This window comes from Conger conger, chromosome 1, assembly GCF_963514075.1.
Source record: "Conger conger chromosome 1, fConCon1.1, whole genome shotgun sequence".
Lineage (NCBI taxonomy): Eukaryota > Metazoa > Chordata > Actinopteri > Anguilliformes > Congridae > Conger > Conger conger.
The window spans coordinates 20,232,710-20,253,104 of NC_083760.1; the positions used below are offsets into that span (position 1 = coordinate 20,232,710).

General features: G+C 40.3%; 2 protein-coding genes across 3 annotated transcripts; both read left to right on the plus strand.

Moving 5' to 3' along the window:
* Positions 1-264: 264 nt before the first annotated feature.
* Positions 265-10,653, plus strand: arhgap11a (Rho GTPase activating protein 11A). 2 transcript variants are annotated; one of them, XM_061256200.1, is made up of 12 exons: positions 265-818; positions 2,414-2,484; positions 2,698-2,794; positions 3,253-3,509; positions 3,614-3,777; positions 3,872-4,012; positions 4,560-4,634; positions 5,128-5,301; positions 5,409-5,541; positions 6,556-6,664; positions 7,564-7,711; positions 7,823-10,653. In XM_061256200.1, the coding sequence occupies exons 1-12, from the start codon at positions 693-695 to the stop codon at positions 9,340-9,342; spliced, it is 3,015 nt and encodes a 1,004-aa protein (XP_061112184.1). In that variant the 5' UTR covers positions 265-692; the 3' UTR covers positions 9,343-10,653. The 2 variants fall into 2 exon arrangements, with proteins under 2 accessions (XP_061112184.1, XP_061112192.1); XM_061256208.1 differs by lacking the exon at positions 4,560-4,634.
* Positions 10,654-10,916: 263 nt separating this feature from the next.
* LOC133137841 (neuroendocrine protein 7B2-like) lies at positions 10,917-18,487 on the plus strand. Its single transcript, XM_061256221.1, has 6 exons — positions 10,917-11,060; positions 11,579-11,810; positions 13,602-13,742; positions 15,995-16,107; positions 16,243-16,296; positions 17,624-18,487. The coding sequence occupies exons 1-6, from the start codon at positions 11,058-11,060 to the stop codon at positions 17,732-17,734; spliced, it is 654 nt and encodes a 217-aa protein (XP_061112205.1). The 5' UTR covers positions 10,917-11,057; the 3' UTR covers positions 17,735-18,487.
* The last annotated feature ends 1,908 nt before the right edge of the window (positions 18,488-20,395 follow it).

A 20,395-nucleotide genomic window follows, 5' to 3' on the forward strand; every position in this document is an offset into this window, starting at 1 on the left:
TGTATGAAGAAATTAATAATCCTACAAGCCCCAAACTCATTAAAAAAATTATTCCACCATCCTGCACAACAGCAGTAAGTGTGCACTAGAAGTCTATTCTACAGTCAACCTATTTTTCTAAAGTCTGATGTGCTGTCAACACAACCAACACCCATCCAACACCACTAATTTTCAGCGGGCACCGCTACGGCCACCTGCCATGTCTGGAACTTGGGTCCTGATATTTGAACACATTGTAGCCAATCAGAGTACGGATGCAGAAAGCGCCTGCCGTTTGAATTGTTTGCGGAACAACGTAGTAGTGGGTAGATGTTATTGTAATGGTTAGTGTTTATATAAGTGTAGTTAATTGATAATCCAAGCCATTATAGAAGAATGTAGCTAATTCTTACATCTGCACCGAAAAGTAGTTATTGAAGGCAGCGTAGCGTAATCGAAAGACGTCGACAAATGAAGTGAAGAATTAAAAGTTGGAACGTGAAAGAAGGTTTTTGTATGCGGCAGACGGGGTGGATAGCTAGCTAGCGATCATTAGCTGGCAAGCTAGGATGTTGACTGGTCAAGAAAAGTTTATCGAATCTAATAAAGTTGTACGAAAGGTCTGAGAAAGTAAGGGGATAGCTCCGTCAATATATTCAGAACGCTACTTAATTGCTTGCGAAGTTTTGGCAAGCTCAAATTCTTAAAGGAAAATGAAGATTTCTGATAGAAATGTGATGCGCTTGGCCGTCGTGCAGCACATCCGCGCAACGTACGGAATAAAGATAAAAAACTGGAACAAAAGCAAAGCGAGTAACAAGTTGACAGCCAGCCACTCGGTAAGTGTGAAAGCTAGCTAATATGTGAATTGATCATTTTATCCAGCTAGGTTTCTTGCCAACTGGCCTCTTGAATATGTATTTATAATTGATGGTTAACTAAATGGGCCAATTTAGCTAACTTAGATACGTAGCTGACTAACTTGAAGTTATGTACAGTCAATGTGGGGTGTTTAGCAAAGTAGCTAGCTAACAAACTATGGTGAACTACCTAAAGCATTAACTTCACTAACGTTTAGCTAGATGGATACTAAACTGCTAACTTTAACGCATGAGTTAACAATAAAGTTACGTTACTGAACAGTTGTTACAATGCTGTGGTGTTAGTCAATATATCTGAAGCAAAGCTGCAAAACACTGCTTGCTAGCTAGCTAGGTTAACTTATGTAACTTGTGTTTTGGTGACATTGTGCTCCTTCGGTTAGTCTAGCGCGTCGCTAAATGCAAATGTGTCGTTACCGCAGGGTAGCACGTTGTTTTTTTCCATATGCGTCTGGGTGTTAATGCCCCAGGCTGAGTGAGAGAGGCCTCAGCTGTAAATTACATTAGATCCCAGCATATGATCGCTTCGGTTATCGGGTTCAAACTGGGAAGTGTTGAAACGGGTCTGTTTAAAGGGTAATGTTAAAAGTCAGCTAACGTTAGCTAGTATTAACTAACAATTATTGCCATTCTTAAGCAGACGAGATGGTCAAATGACCTTAGCTGTATTTTAGGCAGCCAAAGTCTGCAAAACAAACTAGCGATAGTGTCAGCTATCTTGTTACCGTTTAATGTAGCTAGCCAACTTACATTTTCCTCTGTGCAACTGCTGTCTCTTTTATGCAGCCACAGTATATACAAAGCAATTATTTTAATATTAGATACGTCTACAGAACAAACAACAACAGTTCTTTCACGGCCAACAGCCAACAAGCCGTAATCGACTTGCATGACCAGTCCTTGAATAGACTGGCTAAATTCGTTGTTTTTTAAATGAACAATGTTGCGTCTGTCGAAGTTTCTCCATTCTGTGCACTAGCTAGCTACGATTTAGCTAACTAAAGTCTGCTTTTCTAAAGCACAATAGATACCTTGTAATCAGCCGGGACTAATTTAACAACTTGCATCCTGTGGAATGTAACAGCATTGCCAAGTTGACACGTAGAAGCACAAGAAAATGCTTTCCGCTGAAACATTTGCTTGGCGAACGATTCAGTGGTCTATAATGGAAAATCTGCGGTCTCCTGCCTCCTCTTGATATATAACATTCATGTAGGCTATATTTATGCGTACGTTTTATAGCAACAGATCTCTTCAAACAGACCGGATGCGGTCCGGTTTAGTTCCCGTTATTACAAACAATCGCAGGATCTGTGCGGGTGTTTGGCAAGCTTTTACTTATGTCCCCTTCCCCTATTGTAAGGGGTGCACAGCCTTTGATCGTTTCATTTATTTGACCAGCATAGAAACATGTTTAAATATGGAAATGTAATACCAAAGATTAGATGGCACTGAGTAGTTGTTGTTTCCTTTAAAATATCAACAACTGTATACTTGATGAAACGGTATAGTACTTCCACTATGAATATGTATTTTATCTCCTGTTTTCCTAGGGCAAAGTGTTTGGGGTGCCTCTTGATACTTTGCAGCAGTGCAGTGTAGCTGAAAATGGGAACATACCCTGGTAAGACTGCCTTCTTTTAAAACTTTACTTAGAATATAATTTAACATACTAAAGCTGCAAAATTATGCTTCCCTTATTTTTCTTATTGGTGTTTCTGTATTAATAAAGTATTCATTTTAATATGTTATTTCTCAGATTGAGCCAAACTGTTTTGATTGGCTCCTTGAGAACATGGTCAAGTACTGATCTAATCCTTCGTCCTTTCGCGTGCAGCTTTCTGGTAGATACTTGTACGAGCCTAATGGAGCATGTCCACACAGAGGGCTTGTTTCGGAAATCTGGCTCTGTTGTTCGTCTGAAAAGCCTCAAAGTAAGTGATAATTGGTCGTGTCCATGTTGGTTGGGCCTGACAAAAGAGTTTAAGCATGATGAAGAATGTATATTAATAGCACTCCTGGCAACTAACATTGTTTGGCTACATTATTTACCAAGTTGAAGGCATTGTTTATTTATTGTCCGTCCATTTCAATGGTCCCTGCGGCACTCTGTACCTTGCATAGCTCCTCAAAACAATAAATTATATGCCTTGCAACTCCACCATTTTTATTGTCCAGGTTTGTTAAACCATTACATTATTGGCATTTGGCAGACGCTCTTATCCAGAGTGACGTACAGTTGATTAGACCATGCAGGAGACAATTCTCAACCTTGCCTGTCCCAGTCATTTACCTTAACCACTATGCTACAGGCCGCCCTGTTTGGTGTGAGGAGAGAGGACGTGGGCTTTGTGTGTGTGTGTGGGGATAAACGTTGTGTTTGGTCCTTCAGGCAAAGTTGGACCAGGGTGAGGAGTGCATCCCCACAGCGCTCCCCTGTGACGTCGCTGGCCTCCTGAAGCAGTTCTTCCGTGAGCTTCCTGATCCCGTGCTCCCGCCCGAGCTGCACGAGGCTCTGCTGAAAGCTCAGCAGCTTCCCACCGCAGAGGAAAGGACCTCGGCCACCCTGCTGCTGTCCTGCATGCTGCCTGATAAGAACCTGCACACCCTGAGCTATTTCTTCACTTTTCTCCAGAACGTTTCACAGAGGTAGAGTGCTTCTGAAAGCGTGGTTTAACTGCTCTTTGTCCGCGGCCTGGCTTGTGGGCTCCATGCCATTGATCTCTCTTTGCTGTTTTTCCCTCTGATCCCAGATGTGCCTATAACAAGATGGACAGCAGTAACCTGTCAGTGATTTTTGCCCCAAACCTCCTCCATTCCGGTGACGGGACTGAGAAGATGAACAGCAGCACCGAGAAACGCCTCAAGCTACAGGCTGCCGTGGTGCACTGCTTCATTGAGAATGCTCAGGCCTTTGGTAGGACTGGAACTTGACTCTCTTTTGAAGGCTGGTTATTTGAATGTGAATGCATTTAGTCCAGTAGCTGATGAATGTCGGCCCACTCTTATAGGTGTGGTTCCTCAGTTCATCGCTGAGAAGGTCCCTGCCATGCTGGGCTGTGAGTCCGGACTGGTCTCCCCTTTCCCCGATGCCACCGAGGACGGAGAGCAGGACTCTGGGGTGAAGAAGAGGAGGAGGCGCAGTGTCGGAGGTGAGCTGTTGGCCAAATGTAACCTACATTGACGTTCTATTGTGCCATTGCCATCTTGTTTGTAATTCAGTTATAGACTTAAAGGTACAATAGGTAATTTTGGACTTCTAAAGGTCAAGAGAGCAGCAACAAACACCTTCAAACCACAACACTGTTTATCCCACCCGCTTCACTGAACGTGCTGACGTTGAAACGCCATTGGCTGTGGCAATTAGAACCAATTTTCAACCAATGAGTTAAACATTGTATTACCAGTTATTCAATGTTTTGGTACATCAAGTGTCAGGCCATCAACTCTTTATTTCGAAATGAGTTAACAGGCTTACTGACATTTTTCAGTAATAGCAAGGGGGTTACAGTAGTCTTGTAACAATGCTTTAACACAAAAATCTAACCTATTGTACCTTTAAGGTATTACACCTTGTAGGTGTGAAATGTGATGTGAATCCTATCAACCCAAGTTTTATCCTCTGGTGATCTCTTCACTCGGAGTTCCAGACAAACTTCAGACCTGACATATGAAATGGTATTATGTCTTGCATTCCAGATATGGTAAATGGAGCTCTGAATAAGTTAAAAAGTAGTAGAACGCCCACAAATACACCCCAAACTGACACGTCAGGTAGGTGTGAGGTATAGACTCCCTGCATTCAAAAAATTTCCCACTGTGCCTTGTTGATATGCCTGCATGTTCAAACTACCCAGTTTGCCTCAAGGAATCTGAACATAATTGACAAAAAATATTGCTCCAATTCAACTTCATAAATTTATATACATTGAGAAAGGGTGGTTTGAATTGTGTTTTTTGCTGATGGTAGTGAATGTGTTAATCTAGCAGCTTTGATCAGCAGATGCACCTCTTTGGCAGTGTAAAGAAAATGTGCTTTTTAAAATTTGCGCTCTTTGCTGATTCTTTGCTTGTATTCTACTTACTTGGCTCAATATTTCTATTGATATGGATCAATGATGCCTGCTCAATATTTAATACATGGAATGATTCAACTTAACCTTGTTTTCAGTCTCACTCCTATTTACTTCTGTTGCTTTTGTTTTTGTAAAAATTGAATAAAGTTTAATTATATTTTTTATTTTTTTATTTTTTTACCTTTTTCAAGGTTTTTCATCTGCTACTCCTGTGATTATGACGCCAAACACCAAACGGAAGCTTGGACCAGAATCTTCCCATAGTATGGGGTTCTCGAACAAGAAGCGGAGATCCATTAAGAAGAACCTCGGTCTGGAATTGCTACCAAATGTTTTGTTTGGTAGCAACTCCACTCCTAGCTCAGGTATACTTATCTCACATCTTACTAGGAGTTGCAATGTCTCGAGCAGTGCTTTTTCAGTGGCCCCTGAAGGTCAGTGTTGTTGATGTTACTTCCTGTTCGTCTCCTAGTACTCCATGAATCCAGCCCATCTGTGTCCTTGGATTCCCATAATGCATTGTCTTCCATGGGAATGACTGGTAGGCACACTGCCAGCTCTGCCAGGAGAAAGAGCAGAAGAATCAGCGGTAAACATATCAACAGGTAGGTGGTGAACTGAATGTCCTTCTGAAACATTAGATATTTTAAGGTAATGCTACATGAGGCAACTTTTTGGGAAAAAGTTGGGCTTGCATTGATAACGTTGTACTCTGTTAAGTGCCGATAGTACGAACAACTGCTGTGGTAATATGACTTGATATGCACAGAAAATACATTAGAGACTAATTATTCCATGTGTGGTTGTTAAACTGATATCTACTGGTCATAAGATTGCTAGCTAGCCTAGCTAAATTGACATTTTTTGATTGTAACCTACCATAAAGATAGGAGTAATTACTTTTAGCTTGCAGCTAACATTAACTGGAAAGTCATTTCTCTGAGTCACCAAGCACATTGTTTGCTAATGTCAGCTATGTGCAGTGGCTAGCCATCGTCACAAATAATTCAGCAAAGTTGTCTATCATAAGAAATAATCCAAGCATTTGAGTGAGATACACCTTAAATACCTTAATGCATGCAAGTTTTAGTTCGTTACTACAGGAGCTACACGTTAAATGTCTGTAGCAGATATCGGTTTAACATCAATCATGCTTCAAATAATTAGTCTGTAATGTTTTCTGTGCATATAAATTTGTGTTCCTACACAAGTTGCCCATGCTATCACTTCTTATCTACTTATCACGACTTAAAATGTTATCAAATACAGCAGCATAGGTTGCAGCCTCTGTCACAACTCTGTCTCTGCCAACTGTAAAATGTTCTGATTGGCTCAAATGCATTCAAAAGACTCAACCTTGTCAGTTATGAAGCTTCCTATTGCCCGTTGCCTGTAGTTGTTGCTCTGAGTATCAGCTGTTGCCCCAAAAGTTGCCTTGCATAGCATCATCTTTAGAACAGCGGGAGAGTTGGTTGGAAAGTCCTTGTTTGCAATAATGCCTTTTCCTTTTGGGGAAGAAGCATTTACCATGGCTGGTGGGTGTGTTGGCTGATAATTCAGATTGGATCTCATTCATCCCTCAACCATTTGCGTGTTAAATGTTGTGTATTGATTTTCAGGATTGAGTCGGGAAAGGCTGGTTGCTTTTCGCCCAAAGTCAGCAAGAAAGAAGCAGCCCGCAAGTCCCTGCGGCTGCGCTTCAGTCTAGGAAAGAGCACCAGAGACCCTGTAAGTCCAACCTCCGCTGAGTGAGTGTTTGATTCAACACTCAGGTCTCGCTCGCCGTGGGTCGGAATGGGTATTCCAATCTACCCACGTAAAATCACGAGTTCACTGCTAACTGTTGATCTCGAAATAATCAGCAATTATGCTTGTGCATTGGGGTACGGTTTTGCATGGACAATACTTTATTGAAATGATGTGATTTAAATTTCTAACCTTTTTGTTTTTAAAACTTTTAATGATTAACTGACACATTAACCAATTACGTTATATTGTACTTTTGGTTTTCAATTTTGTTTTGTGTTATTTTGGGCACCTGATGTATAATAATGGTGTGTCCCAATGACTTAATCAGTTTAACATCAAAATGGTATAACTAATTAATCAATCCTAATTTATTAAATTATTGCTCAATCAGTGTATTGTTTCTACATAATTCTCACTTAATCTTTGCACGTTGTACAATGATGCTTGTGTAAAACTCTTGCATCTCTTGTATATTTTACATTGGTGCGTTCTTTTTGAATAATGTACAATACGTAATGTTGACACTATCAATCCTAACTGAAGGGTTAAACATGCATTTTTAATATTTAAAAAGAAGAGCAACTGTTAATATAGATAATACCATGCACTTTAATGCAATGTACATCTGTAACTTGGTGTGGGTTGTTTAGTGAACTGTAACAGTTATGTAAAATGTTTTTTATTGGAATGTATATTTACAACAAAATAAAATTATAATGACCAACTCCTTGGGTTCTCTGAATATCTTATTAGTCGTATGTTATATACACATTATATACATTAGCAAAAGTTTTCTATTTGATACCTTACGGAGTTAGACATTTTTCTCACAGCCATTCGATCTAGGGAATAAAAGATAGATACCTTTATTCCAACAGAGCGTCATTTCAAATTCACTTCCGGCGCCAAAAGGATCAGAGACCATTGGCTGGCGACTTGCTACTCAAGAAAGCGCCACCAGTTTTCGGTTCACCACAGAGACCGCATTTATTCCAGCAGTTTTACCAGTCAAGAGCTCCTCAAAAAGTAAGTAGTTCCTCTTATTTTCTGCTTGGCCTTTTGTCTTGATTTAGCGTCATCTCTATGTGGAGAAAAAAAAATCAACAAAAGCAACATGTTGTCAATTTTGCTTTGCAGGTTCCAAGTTCATCAGTAAGTCTGAGGACAACTTACTCACCCCTCAGTGCGACCCCACTGAACACAGGACGTCCTGGATTGGAGCCAGCCCGGTTGGACCTCAGAACTTCGACGCAGTCTCCTACTCGGACACGCCCATGGGAACGTGCCTGAATAACAACTACTTCTCGGAGCCTGTCCTGGTCCCGGGCAAGCCCCTGGTCATCGCCAGCATGCCGAAACGCTTCTGCTGCGTCTACAGTGCCGAGAGTCTGGAGGGCGATGGCTCCTTCACTGAGAGTGACCGTGTGACCGGGCCCACCCTCCTCAAGATCAAGAGGGCCTTCACAGAGTCTGGCAGTGACCTGCGCTCGATCATTGAGGACCACGGCGCCCCTTCTGGAGAGGTGGGGCAATTGAAGCCCGGCAGCACGACCTGCGGTTCAGTGCAACCGGAGTCGTCTGCAGGAAGAAGTGCATCGGGGGAGGGCAAACCGAATGTGTACACGCCAAACCTAAAGAAGAGTGTAGTGGATGACCAGAACGTCACCTTCGATCAAATAGAAATATTGCCTTTGTCTCCTTTGCACATAGACAGTCTCCTGTTTGAGACGGACCCACTGGATTGTCCGCTGGAAATAGAGGGCAGTGGGTCGTTTCAGTGTGCTGGTGGGAACGATGATAGTGTTAATGACTGCGAGACTGAGCGGGTAAACTGCAGCAGGCTCATTGAAGCCCTTGATATCAGCCCTCTGGTCTCCAAACCTGGTCCCTCATCTGAGGTGCAGTCAACACCTTACCGAAACGCCGTGCTCGTTCAGGAGCTGGAAACTCCGATAACAGCACCTGCTGCTAGTGAGGTTCCAGCAGTCGAAGAGTCCCAGTCCATGAAAGAGCCTGACCCCAAACCACGTGTGCAAAATCCAGGGAACTCCGCAGACGCCACAGAAACGGTCAGACTGAGGGTGGCCGATCACGTCCAACGGTTCAACAGGCTCACCCTGAACTCCCCGAAGCTTAGAGGCTGTCGGTCCCCTATCAAGTACCAGCGTACCCCTGTGCGCCAATCCGTCAGGAGGATCAACTCCCTTCTGGGGGACAAGAGAGCCACACGGCCCGACAAATGTACAACCGCTGTGGGGTCCCCTCTCGTGAAGTCGGTTAGTTGCGATAGTGGCCTATTTAAGGGTGCAGGCCTAAAACTGCACCAGGCCGAAGACCAGGTTTGCATCTCCCATGCCCCGTCTAGCAGGCGGAACAGCTCACGGGTTCCCCCTCCTGTCCCACCCAAGAAGCGGACCAGCATCAGATCGCAAGGGAAGCATTCTGCACTTGGTGACGTGACCAACAAGGTACAGCAGAAGGTCAAAGGTGATCTGCCCCTGCCCAATAAGAATGGTACCACCGTACCATCTGAAAACCCAGGGATATCTGTTCTCCGTGACATCGCTGAGAAAGAAAAGTGTCGTTATAAGGGCTCACCAAAGAATCCCCTACCTGAAGGCAGGCTACGTTCAGCCACCAAGCCCATAGATCTATGAATCTCGCACTTGACCTCATGCTACGTGCAATGGTATGACCTTGCTTAGTTGGACTAAATTGCTTCAGACCATTCCGTTTTATTTTATTTTATTATTTTTTTCATTGGACTTTCACCATTAATTTGTTTACTCAATTTCTGCTGTTCTCTGTCATACGACTTGATTGCATAATGTCTGTTTAACTGCTGATGTGTGGACCTTAGTGCAGCCAAAATGTAAAGCGGGTTTGCATTTCTACATTATTTGTTAGTTTTGGTGCATGAGGGGTTGAATGTGACTGAGAATTATTTTAGTCTATAGTGCTTATTCTGCAGTTTGTGTGGTTATGGTTGAGCGTGTATGGTTGGATTGGAGTCTGTAGAATTATTTATACTTAATTCCTTGGTGGTTATTTTCAGCAGTAGTACGGTGGGTAAACTGGTGTTTGCAGAAGTTAGGCTTTTTCCTTTAAATTTTGTTTTAAGCATTTCTATTAGATGTTGGTCAGTCAAATGATTGCTTATATTTGTAGAAATATTTCAGCTTTCGACTTATTTAAGAATGAGGTTTAATTAGCAGTATTATTTTTCATTTGATTTTGATTTTTATCTGTGGTGCAAAGTCTGTCCATTTCAAAACAAAATTGGAATTGGAAAATGTATTTTTCGTTGAATTTATATACAGCATTAAGCTTAAAGCGGGTTAAAGTATACATGTATCCCCTTTAGTCTGTGTTTTTGATTGGTCCAGACAGATATTGTTTACCTGTCGCCTTAACAGTGGCTGGGGTTCATGGTCAAAAGCAAAAAACAATTTAAAAAGTCCTCTGAAGGTAACTCGAAAGCGCTGATGTTATGCCTCCTGGCCGTGTACACACATTTTATCTGATTCTGTAAAAATACTTATTTATTTGCAAGGCTTGTGAACCGATGACAAATGTATCAGCGCAATAAATAAAAAAAGAAGATTTTAATAAAAGAAGAGTTTAATTGTGAATAGCCGCTATAAATGAAAACTGCTGTTGTTTTTCCACTGGAAGTGTAACGTCACTAGGCTGATTTTGGGTTACACAGAGTGCATCTTATTGCTTTTGACCACAGACCCATGAACACCCTGATATTGGTCATTGTAAATCTTTCAAATTTCTCAAAGTATCCAAGTTATCCTTTGTAGCACACAAACACGGTCTAGGCCATTCAAAAACATAAACTAAAGCTGAAACCTGCCTACAAACTGTGATTTTTCTATCAAAATTAGCCAAAATTTCTATTAACTACCCCTTTAAGTGCTGATCCAACCTGAAATAAACTATGCACAAACAATGGTAATCAATGTTTTTGTTCAACTTCTCGTTTTCTGGTGTTGCATGTTCGAAGTTTGACTAATGGATGTAAGTGCAGTCTTGCATATATTATAATTCATAGGCTGTCGGTAATATACATGTACAGGTGGTAGGCTATGTGCATTGCTAATTACGAAAATGTTATCCATTCGTGGTTTTTATCGCATACATGTACTGGCCTATTCATTTAATTATTTTACCATTCGGTGATTTAATGCCACCCTTTAAAACAACAACAGCTGGAAGAGTATTTCATTGTTCAGGGGCCAATAGCAGCTTGATACTACCGCGGGATTGGCTGCCCTAGCAACAGCATAAATTATTGATCGTGACAGGACTGCATCCAGAAGGGAAATCGCACCGTCCCCTTTCCGTCTCCCCGCGTCCATTTACAATGGTAAGCAAAAATAATTTCACGCATTTTGGAAATGATGCTTTCGTTCGTAGCCGCATAGTTTCTTATGAGCATTAAAATTAGTCATCGTAAAATGTATATACATATGTAGCTCTTGCTTAACCGATGGAACGGTAGGCAATAGGCCTATCCTTGTCTATAAAACGTTAAGCAGTGCGCATTAGCTTATAGCATATAAACCCAAGATCAATTGGGTTTGTTGTTCTCATGTATGGCTAACAATTCATTATATTAATGAACTGGTTATAGGTCCGTCATAATCCAAAGATTATTTCCACAAATGTCCTTCGACTATTAAGATCAGATGTAGCCTATAAAATGAAATAAACGGAAATCAACTCAATGCTACCTAATGAACGTAAGACGGTAAATAATTTCTAAAGGAAATTGGCTGGAAAGCACGGGACATCAATCTCCGTTTTACCCCAATGCGCTATAGTTCTATAAATATATTCGATATACGTTTTTAAAGTCATTGAACGCATATGATGTCACTTCAGGCGACAGCGGCGATGTGGACCGCAACAGGGCGGCTGTACACATCTGTGCTTTGCGCTCTGGTCTGTTCGGCCCTGTCATCTGGCCTCAGCATCCATGCAGTGAAAAAGATATCAGAAGCTGACATACAGCGCGTCCTGCACGGTGTCATGGAGCAGTTGGGAATCGCGCAACCCAGAGTAGAGTACGCTGCACAGCAGGCCACCAACGTCGTGGGACCTCAACGCATTCAAGGTGATTGAATGTCTCCTAGTCCATTTATGACCATAGTTTCTACAGATTTGTACGGGGAAGCTGTGATTATTTGTAACAATGGATTGGATGTTGAGATGCAGAGTAATGGACAGTGTAAACATGACTAAGAAGCAGCCTGCTCAGCATATTATCCATTAAAATATGAAAATATTAGTCATAAAACCAAACCACTAATAAGTACACTTGTGCTTTACAGACTGTATTTATACAGTCAAACAACACCAGTCCCTTTTCTTTCTTTTGTATTTCCCATCAACCATTGCTTCAACTGGCAGGGGTTCAAGCACTACATTTACGCATGTATTTCAGTGGCTGGGGCTGGTGTATAGCACTCCAGACAAGTGTCTCTGAAAGATGAGGTCACCCAAAATGGACGGGCTCTGCTGTCGTTGCTTGCTTCTCAGACGGTCCCCAATGTAGAATTGTCACCACAATGCCACAAAGATCTATAGCCTGAAAATGTGACACTGCCAGAGGCCTCCCCGGGCAGTCAGGCAGCACCAGACAGCCTGCAATAAGGCCCTTGGTGATTATTATAATGTATTACAGCAAATTGACCACTTTGACTGCTGGAATCAAAGTATTTCACTCTCCCAATAGCCATATCATTTACAAACGATTTTAAATGTGTGGCTTCTCTAGGGTATTGTGTGAGGGTATGATACATGCACACAATAACTAAGCTCAGTCGCCTCACTGTACCAATTCCCATCTTCCAGAAGAGGGTGCTATAGGTGAAGCAAATCGGACATCAAAACACTGGTTATGACTTGATTACAAATGTAATATTGTGGCCAGTATTAATGTTGGGAACATCAATGGCTGAGAAACATACTCTGCTAGAAACCTGAGACCAAAACTCTTAATTTTTCCAATTGGATGTCTTGGATATACTTAGGCCAAAAAAAGCTCTGTGTCAAAAGTCATAACCAATCAAAAAGGATAACAATATTGGAATATTGAAAACTGTGGATATACTCTGGACCATTAAAAAAAATATATATATATTTCTGGGAAATGTGGCACTTAAAAGCAGCCACAAATAATTCTGGATAACCTCTGTCTCGGAATTTTGAATTTGGGTTAATACAGTGATTTGGCAGGATAAACCGTTTCAAGGTTGTCAATGATGATGCTTTTTTCTTTGTTTCTGGTTTCTGGCCAGTTCAAAGCTCTCTGATCGTAGTGTACAGGGTTTGACCCTTATTTGGCAGTTTCCCAGGACTGCATTTACTCCTCAGGCAACATCACATCAGAACTTTTCTCTTGTTCCAAAATAAATTAAATTTGCTGTCACAAAGAACCCAGTTTAAAAATGTTTTAGAAACGTCTTTTTTCCCCCCTGATCATTTGGATATTTAATAAGTGCTTTTTTAATGTACAGATACATGCTAACCTATTGGGACAGTGACATAAATTTAGCAGTTTTTTACTCCACCACATTTGATATAAAACAATGAATAAGAGGTTAGAGTGCAGGCTGTCAGCATTAATTTGGGGGTATTTAAATCCATAGAGGACTGTTTTTCTAGCAGTGGCACTAATTCTGAGAGACATTCTCATGTTGAGATACAACTTTCCAAATGGAAATTACACACCTAGTACTAATGATGCAAAGACATGCATGCAAGCAGCCAATTTCCCAATTACTTCTGCTTCTGTAAAATGGGGGGGACTGTGTATGAAGATTGGTGTAATATTGACACCCAATTCTTTATTCCCAATGCACGGATTATTTAACCCTTTAGTAAACCCCCTTTTCCCCACTAGGTGGTGCTCACGAGGGACTCCAGCACCTTGGCCCCTATGGGAATATTCCCAACATTGTGGCTGAGTTGACAGGTAACAACATCCCTAAGGAGGACCAGGCCTATCCAGACCCTCCAAACCCCTGTCCTCTGGGCAAAACAGGTAAGGCTATAAAATGTTTAACAACAGTCTCATGATGCACATAGCGTCCTGTTTCTGTGTAAATAAAATGTTCACTTGATTGCTTCTTTCACTATTTCCATTATCTTCCCATCTCTTTTTATTTCCCCTTCAATATTTCAGGCATTTTGCATTCTAGCTCCTTGGTGGATTTAGGTACCTGCCTTATTTCTCTTGAGAAAAACTCTTTAAACAATGCATTATGTATTCCCCCCACACTTTCTGTTTTTATACTGTTAGCACTTCATTTATGTCCTCAATTCTATGATAGTATTTAAGAATTTTGAACAGATTAAACAGATTTAACTCCTAAATGTAACTAAGATTCATCCATTGATCCAAGGTAATTTATCCAACTGTACCATGCATGTTATGTCAGCCTGGATGAGGGTAATTTAACCAGTCAAGACCAGGGTATCTGTTAAACTGCATAATGCAACTAATGCTACTACTACTTCTACTACTACTAATAACAACAATATTAATAATCGTAGGGATCATTATCATCATAACCATCACCATCATCATCATTATCATGATATTAATTTAAGGACTTCACAAATACAACCCACTTCTTCAAATGCCTGTGGCAATAGCAACCCTCCATCTGTAATTTTAGAGGTCATTAAAGGTTAATAAACCTTAAAAATATATTTTTCTCTTCACATACGACAGCCATGTCTAAGAAACCTATTTTGTAAAGCACATAAATACCAAGGACTAACCTTTGCTGCTACAATTACATACCAAAGTCTTTTTAAGTTCTCATAAGCTATTTAGTAATTACCAACTTGAGTTTGTTGGACATACAGGGGTATACAGCGTCAGTGTAATACTTAATATGCATCAAGAATTATGAGGTGTAAGAATGTTTAATGCTATAAGCACTGAAATCATGGAATGTCTTTACAGAAGACTTCTGTATATGGAACCTTTCATGGGGTTCGAACCATTTAATGTGTCAATGTCCAAGCCCCTCGAAACCAGTTGAGAAAGCATCGCTAGGTTGCTGACACTTTGTAGATTTGAGGCCGATAAGAGAATCTGCGCAGAATGGTGCACTTGAGGAACCAATTATATGTTTATCTTCTTCACAAAGAGCCCTCACACAAAGAGTGTGGTGTGAGCTGTCCCCTTGGCATTCAACCCTGTCTTTCTTTAGGTCCTGTCAAATACAAGTCCTTCAGAATACAAACAGCCAAGATGCTGAGCAAGGTGCTCTTTGTAACCATGGGGGTATTTCACAAAGCAGGATTACAGAGTTGGCTGTATAACTGCTCTGAGTAAAATCTGGAACAGCTCTTTTTACTTCAGTCCCTGTTCCAGATTTTACTCAGCACAGCTATGTTACTAATTTAGTAATCCTACAGGGCCCAGGTCCCCTAGTTATCCACACTTGCTATGAGAAGAACTCTGCACAGGCTATAGCACAAAGTTTTAGCTTTGAAGGCAGTTCAGAGCTATTCATATAAATGGATCTCTTCCATGCAACATGTGATGTGTTGGGATGTAACGGGGATGTAATGACTCATACATTAACCATGCACAGTCAGAATGTGCCATCTTGCCTGTGATATATAACCTCAGTTTCACCCACTTCTGGCATTTTAAGGCTAGTGGTCATCGCGTGGCTATGGGCAGCAGATTCAAGCATGAGGTCCAATATTAATCTTTCATGCACATCAATACTAGGCAGATCTGGTTTGAAAAAACGGTGCTTGAGAGGGGTCCAAGTCTGGGCAGTTTGGCAGAGTTAGTTTGAGTGCAAGAGCTGAGACTGGACCACGTCTCCCGGGCAATCTCTCCAGATGAATCCATACAGAGCCTGGTCCAAACTGGCCCAGCACTCGCTGTGAACTGCACTCAAAGCCTGAAACTGAACACCTGTGGTCTTGATGCTTGTATGATCAAGACTGTTCACTGTTTTTAAGAAATTCCCCTTTCTTGCTTACCTCACCAACAAATCTTTTAACTTGGATATATTATGTATTTCTGAAAAAGTACTACATAAGTACTTTGTACTACTACATATTTTGGTGTGAGTGATCAGTATATGACAGTTGGTTTTATTGGTCCTTTCAGGCAAAGTAATCTGAATATGGTTTTGTTTAGGTAGACGTTTGGTATATGATATACACATATGAATGCAGTAGCATTACTGTGATTGGTTTTATGTGTATGTGATAGTGCATGCTGATCTGCTCAACTTTTTTCACATTTTCTTGATGCCACAGCAGTGGATGGCTGCCTAGAGAGCGCCCCAAATACGGCCAAGTTCAGCAAGGAGTTCCAACAGCACCAGCGCCTGTTTGACCCGGAGCACAACTACCCAATGCTGGCTAAGTGGGTAAGTCAAACGAAGAGGGTTACTAAATGCTCAGGTGTCATCTGTAGGGAATTAGTCAGCAAAACATTTTTTTTTTTTTTTTATGTAGGCAGAACTGAAGTATACATTTATATGATTTTTTTTTTTTTCTTCTAGAACAAGGAGCTGCTGTATGAGAAAATGAATGGTGGAGCAAAAAGAAAGAAGAGGGTACTCATCTCTTCATAACTTTATTTGAATGGAAACCTCGCACATTCTTTGGCTTCTTTGAGAGTGAACAATCACTGTGACACATGGCGAAGAAGTACTGTGGCCAAGCACCAAAAAACTGTCCTTGGGCATTTATTACATTTAAACTTGTTTATAGAGACGATCCCTCCTCACTTATACCATCAGACAATGATGCTTCATATACAGTGAGGTCCGTAAGTATTTGTCACTTTTCGTTGTGATCCGTGTAGCAATTACAGCCCTTTTTATACATAGTTCCCCCATTTTAGGGATCCAAAAGTCATTGGACAGTTGGCTTCTCAGCTGTCTCTTATTAGTCTGGTGTATTCGATCTTTCTTATATGCAGGTATAAGAAAGCATTCAGTCTTGATTCTAGGCTTTTGATTGCAATTATATTGGCAATTAGGATGGACAGGCTACAGTTTTCCAAGCAGTACCTAAAATATTCTGCAGAGTTCTGAAAAAGGTCTTGGGGACAGATGAGACCAATATTGACGTATATCAAAGTGATGGCAAGAGCAAAGTGTGGAGGCTAAAAGAAACTGCCCAAGAACCAAAGTACAAAGGGTGTTACAGTTTGGGCATGTATGGCTGCCACATGTGCTGGCTGACTTGCCTTCATTGATAATGTAACTTATAGCCACAGCAGAATTAAATCTGAAGTGTACTGAAGGATCTAATCTGCCCAAGTTCAATCAAATGCCTCCTAACTCATTGGACGGTACTTCATCTTACAGCAAGGCAATGATACCATGAACCAATGCTTTCTTTCTTCTCTATAATGTTTCAAACAGTTCGTTTTAGTAAGCAAATATGTTTGGCCTATGTCTCTGACTGTTTTTGATTTCATCATTTCTCAGCCTTATGGCTTTCTTGACTTTAATTGGCACAACTCTGGTCCTCAGTTCAACAAACGCCAATAACAGACTCCAGTGTTAATTAAAAGCCTAGAATCAAAACTAGATATTAGAAGCTGTCTTATACCTGCACTAAGGAAGCGATGGAATACACCTGACTAATCAGAAATAGCTGAGAAGCCAACTGTCTAGTTACTTTCCGTCCTCTAAAATGGGGGGACTATATGGGATGTTATTCCTACACGGATAACCTAATATGTATGTAAATACCCTCAAATTAAAGGTGGCAGTCTGCACTTTAACCCAACATTGTTTCATTTCAAGTCAAATGTGCTGGAGTACAAAGCCAACAGAAATTGTACCACTGTCCAAATACTTACGGACTGCACTGTATAGAGCATATATAGAGCCTATTCTAATGACACAATTTCTTCCCATTTTGTTCCAGAGCACCAATCCTTATTTGATGGGGCAGAGACTGGATAATGTGGTGGCTAAAAAATCTGTGCCCCATTTCTCAGAAGAAGATGACTCCAACATCACCAGCATTAAGAAATAATGAGCCAGCTCCAGAAGGGTACACACCATGCTGCAATATTTTGAATGACTTTGGGGCACATAACAACATAAATAAACAACAAAAACATTGTGGTTCCAAAAGAATCTAAATAATAAGGGAAAGAGGCATAACAATATGTGTATGTGCACAATACAATTTTACTTTGTTATAACCTAGGACAATAACATCTGCTTTATTGTAATTCAAGTAATTTTGCCGTGTGCTTTCTTATTTGTTGTTAAGCTGCTCTAGCTGTTCTTCAAACCTAACAAAGCACACCTCATTCAACAGCTAGAGCAGTGTTTCCCAATCATCTCCTCAGTTACCCTCAGCCACATTCAGGTATTTCATCTATTCAAGCTCTTGATTACTTGCATCAGGTAAGCTTGAGATGGAACACATCAAATACCTAGATCTGGTACCGACTGGGGTACTCGAGGAGAGGTTTGGGAACCAGTGAGCTCCTTCAGCTACTAATTAGTAGAATCAAGTATGCCAAATTGAGCTTGAAATTAAAATGTACATGACGAGAGATGTCCAGCAACAGGGTTGGGCAACCCTGCACCAGTTCTGCAACCCTACTGTCACACTATAGTCCCACTAAACCAAAAGTTATTTACTGCCCTGTCAATTCCCTCTAACACTCACTGTCCTCCTGCCTGTATATCAGCAAGGTTATCACAGGGTGATACTTTCTCTGTGTATATGAGTGATGTAGTTATGTTGAGTCCAATAAAAAACTGCAATTGATAATGTGCACATCTGGTCTACCACAGAAGAATTATGGATTTATATTTTTTGGTATTAAGGGCATGAGTGGAGCTTAATGCCACAATGTGGGTAATATTTTGTGTTTGCACCTGGAGCATTCTTTGTAAGAGTGTTCTATGGGGAGATCTCTGTATTGGGAAGTGACTGCTAACCATATGTTATGCACATGGGTGCATTACGACTGCAACAGGGGGTTTGAAGAACCAAACAGAGGGCCAAGAGTTTCAGGATGCGGGTTTGTAAGGAAGGACTCCTTTGCCAAAATGCTAACAAAGTAAATCTAAGTCTATGCCAGAAATATTATTGGATAACAAGGAATTTTTCATCTGATGATTCTTCTGTAAACAACAACAAAACAAGGACAAGTATATGGCAGAGCATGTAATGGAGTGTTTTACCATCAAATATTGATCTTCAAAATGTAAGGTAAAGTGCTTTATTGTCTTGATATTTTACAAATCATCACCCTAACTGTTGTAGCCTAAATTATTGAATATCTTGATTCAATCTACTGTAGATAACGTGCAGTATTCAGACTCGATGGTAACCTTAAAAACCAGAAATTACAATATATGCCTGTGAAAATAATACTTTATGCCCGACATTATTTAAATATTGCCCAAATTACAAATGTTTCACATAGCAGCCTGAAATATAAAAAATTGCTCCCACAGAATGGTAAAGCACATTGCTATTTCAATTAAAGATTTTGCTGACTACTGGGAGGAATTGTTTAAATCGTGAACTATCTAAAAACGTATACCTCTCCTTTCTGTTCAATAAAATAAATCCTCAATATCGCGAGGTTTTTTTAAAATAGGAAAACAACAAGTGGAAATGTGATGGAAAAACTGGAAGCGAAAATATGCTAGCTTGCATTTGCCAGAAATGGAAATGGCTTTGGCATCTTTTCTAGAGACTGATGTTCGCGACAGATATTTCCACTGTATAATTATTATTCAAGATAGGCCTACATTAACAATGCCTAGTTTGGCTCGCTTGGATTTGGTTTTGTACGCCGTGTCAACAGACGCGATAAAATAAAATTCCAAACAATTGAATAGAAAATAATTACAAGCACGCAAATACATGTAAATGCTGTAAATCAACTTTATGTATTGAATTCCATATTTTTAAAAAAACGAATTTATGAATTATGATAGATAAAGTAGCATATACATTCATACATATAATTATAGCCATGCTCTTGCAAGTCTTCTTCATTTTTTAAGAGACCTATGAGCTATTTACTTCAAATCACATCCTTCAGCCAGGTGTGGAAGTCCTTGCATTTCAATACTGACGGAATATATCATTAGTATATAATTATTTCATAATGGCAACCATAAACCATCCGTAAACCATCATTTGAGTTTTTGTTTTATAAGGAATGACGTTTTATTATTATAAGTAGTACTGGCAGTGATAGTATGGCAGTATGACAAGTTGATATAGTGTCATGGCATGGAGTAATAACAGGGCATATAAACAGTATCTTTATGCGCACATACACATCATACTCATATTATCCTTAACTGGGAAATAATGTCACTGATCATATGCTAATTCTCATGAAAGTTCAAGTGCATAAGAGAATTAAAAGCCTTTTTAGGGTAGTCTTCTGTAGGGTTATTGCTTTCATGTTTTTTTTTTTGTTTGTTTTTTTAACAAATTGCTTTCATCGTCCGTTTGAAACATTTTGAAAGTGAATCACTTCAGCAATGTGCCGACATGCCATGTTATACACTTTTGCTTATACAGTTAATTTAATCAATTACCATAGATTTGATACCTTGCGTAATTGGTATAGGCTACTACATTTAACAGAACGTATAACTCAAACACACTGATTTATTCTTATTCGTAAGCGGTGGTTTGTATCCTCCCTCT